The sequence below is a fragment of the Thamnophis elegans genome, chromosome 8 (assembly GCF_009769535.1).
Source record: "Thamnophis elegans isolate rThaEle1 chromosome 8, rThaEle1.pri, whole genome shotgun sequence".
Classification (NCBI taxonomy): Eukaryota; Metazoa; Chordata; class Lepidosauria; order Squamata; family Colubridae; genus Thamnophis; species Thamnophis elegans.
The window spans coordinates 4,920,793-4,921,927 of NC_045548.1; the positions used below are offsets into that span (position 1 = coordinate 4,920,793).

Here is a 1,135-nt window from a genome sequence, read left to right on the forward strand (position 1 = left end):
AGTAAACTATAAAATCTACTCACAGCCAACAGCCGTGCCTAGCCTTAAAATGGGCCATTGATCTGTTTTCTGGTTCTAAGAACCATGCCATGGCCAAAGTTACGCTAGGCTAGTAAATCCTAAAATCTACTCACAGCCAACAGCCACGCCTAGCCTTAAAATGGGCCGTTGATCTGTTTTCTGGTTCTAAGAACCATGCCATGGCCAAAATTACGCCAGGCAAGTAAACTATAAAATCTACTCACAGCCAACAGCTGTGCCTAGCCTTAAAATGGGCCGTTGAGCTGTTTTCTGGTTCTAAGAACCATGCCATGGCCAAAATTACGCCAGGCAAGTAAACTCTAAAATCTACTCACAGCCAACAGCCGTGCCTAGCCTTAAAATGGGCCATTGAGCTGTTTTCTGGTTCCAAGAACCATGCCATGGCCAAAATTATGCCAGGCTAGTAAACTCTAAAAGCTACTAACAGCCAACAGCCATGCCTAGCCTTAAAATGGGCCATTGAGAAGGTTTCAGGTTCTAAGAACCATGCCATGGCCAAAATTATGCCAGGCAAGTAGACTATATAATCTACTCACAGCCAACAGCCATGCCTAGCCTTAAAATGGGCCATTGAGCAGCTGTTTTCTGGTTCTAAGAACCATGCCATGGCCAAAATTATGCCAGGAAAGTAAACTAAAAAATCTACTCACAGCCAACAGCCACGCCTAGCCTTAAAATGGGCCATTGAGCTTTTTCTGGTTCTAAGAACCATGCCATGGCCAAAGTTATGCCAGGCTAGTAAACTCTAAAAGCTACTAACAGCCAACAGCCATGCCTAGCCTTAAAATGGGCCATTGGGCTGTTTTCTAGTTCTAAAAACCATGCCATGGCCAAAATTATGCCAGGCTAGTAAATTCTAAAATCTACTCACAGTCAACAGCCACAGCTAGCTTTAAAATGGGCCATTGAGCTGTTTCCTGGGTTCCAATAACCATGCCATGGCCAAAATTATGCCAGGCTAGTAAATTCTAAAATCTACTCACACTCAACAGCCACGCCTAGCCTTAAAATGGGCCATTGAGCTTTTTCTGGTTCCAAGAACCATGCCATGGCCAAAATTATGCCAGGCTAGTAAATTCTAAAATCTACTCAC

The 1,135-nt window shown here is 44.0% G+C and overlaps 1 protein-coding gene across 1 annotated transcript in view; it reads right to left on the reverse strand.

Annotated features, from left to right (window-relative positions):
* FAM217A (family with sequence similarity 217 member A) overlaps positions 1-591 on the reverse strand; it is a 7,940-nt gene extending 7,349 nt beyond the window's left edge. The window contains 1 exon segment of the mRNA XM_032222852.1: positions 579-591. Coding sequence (XP_032078743.1) covers positions 579-591 — 13 coding nt within the window.
* Positions 592-1,135: the final 544 nt, after the last annotated feature.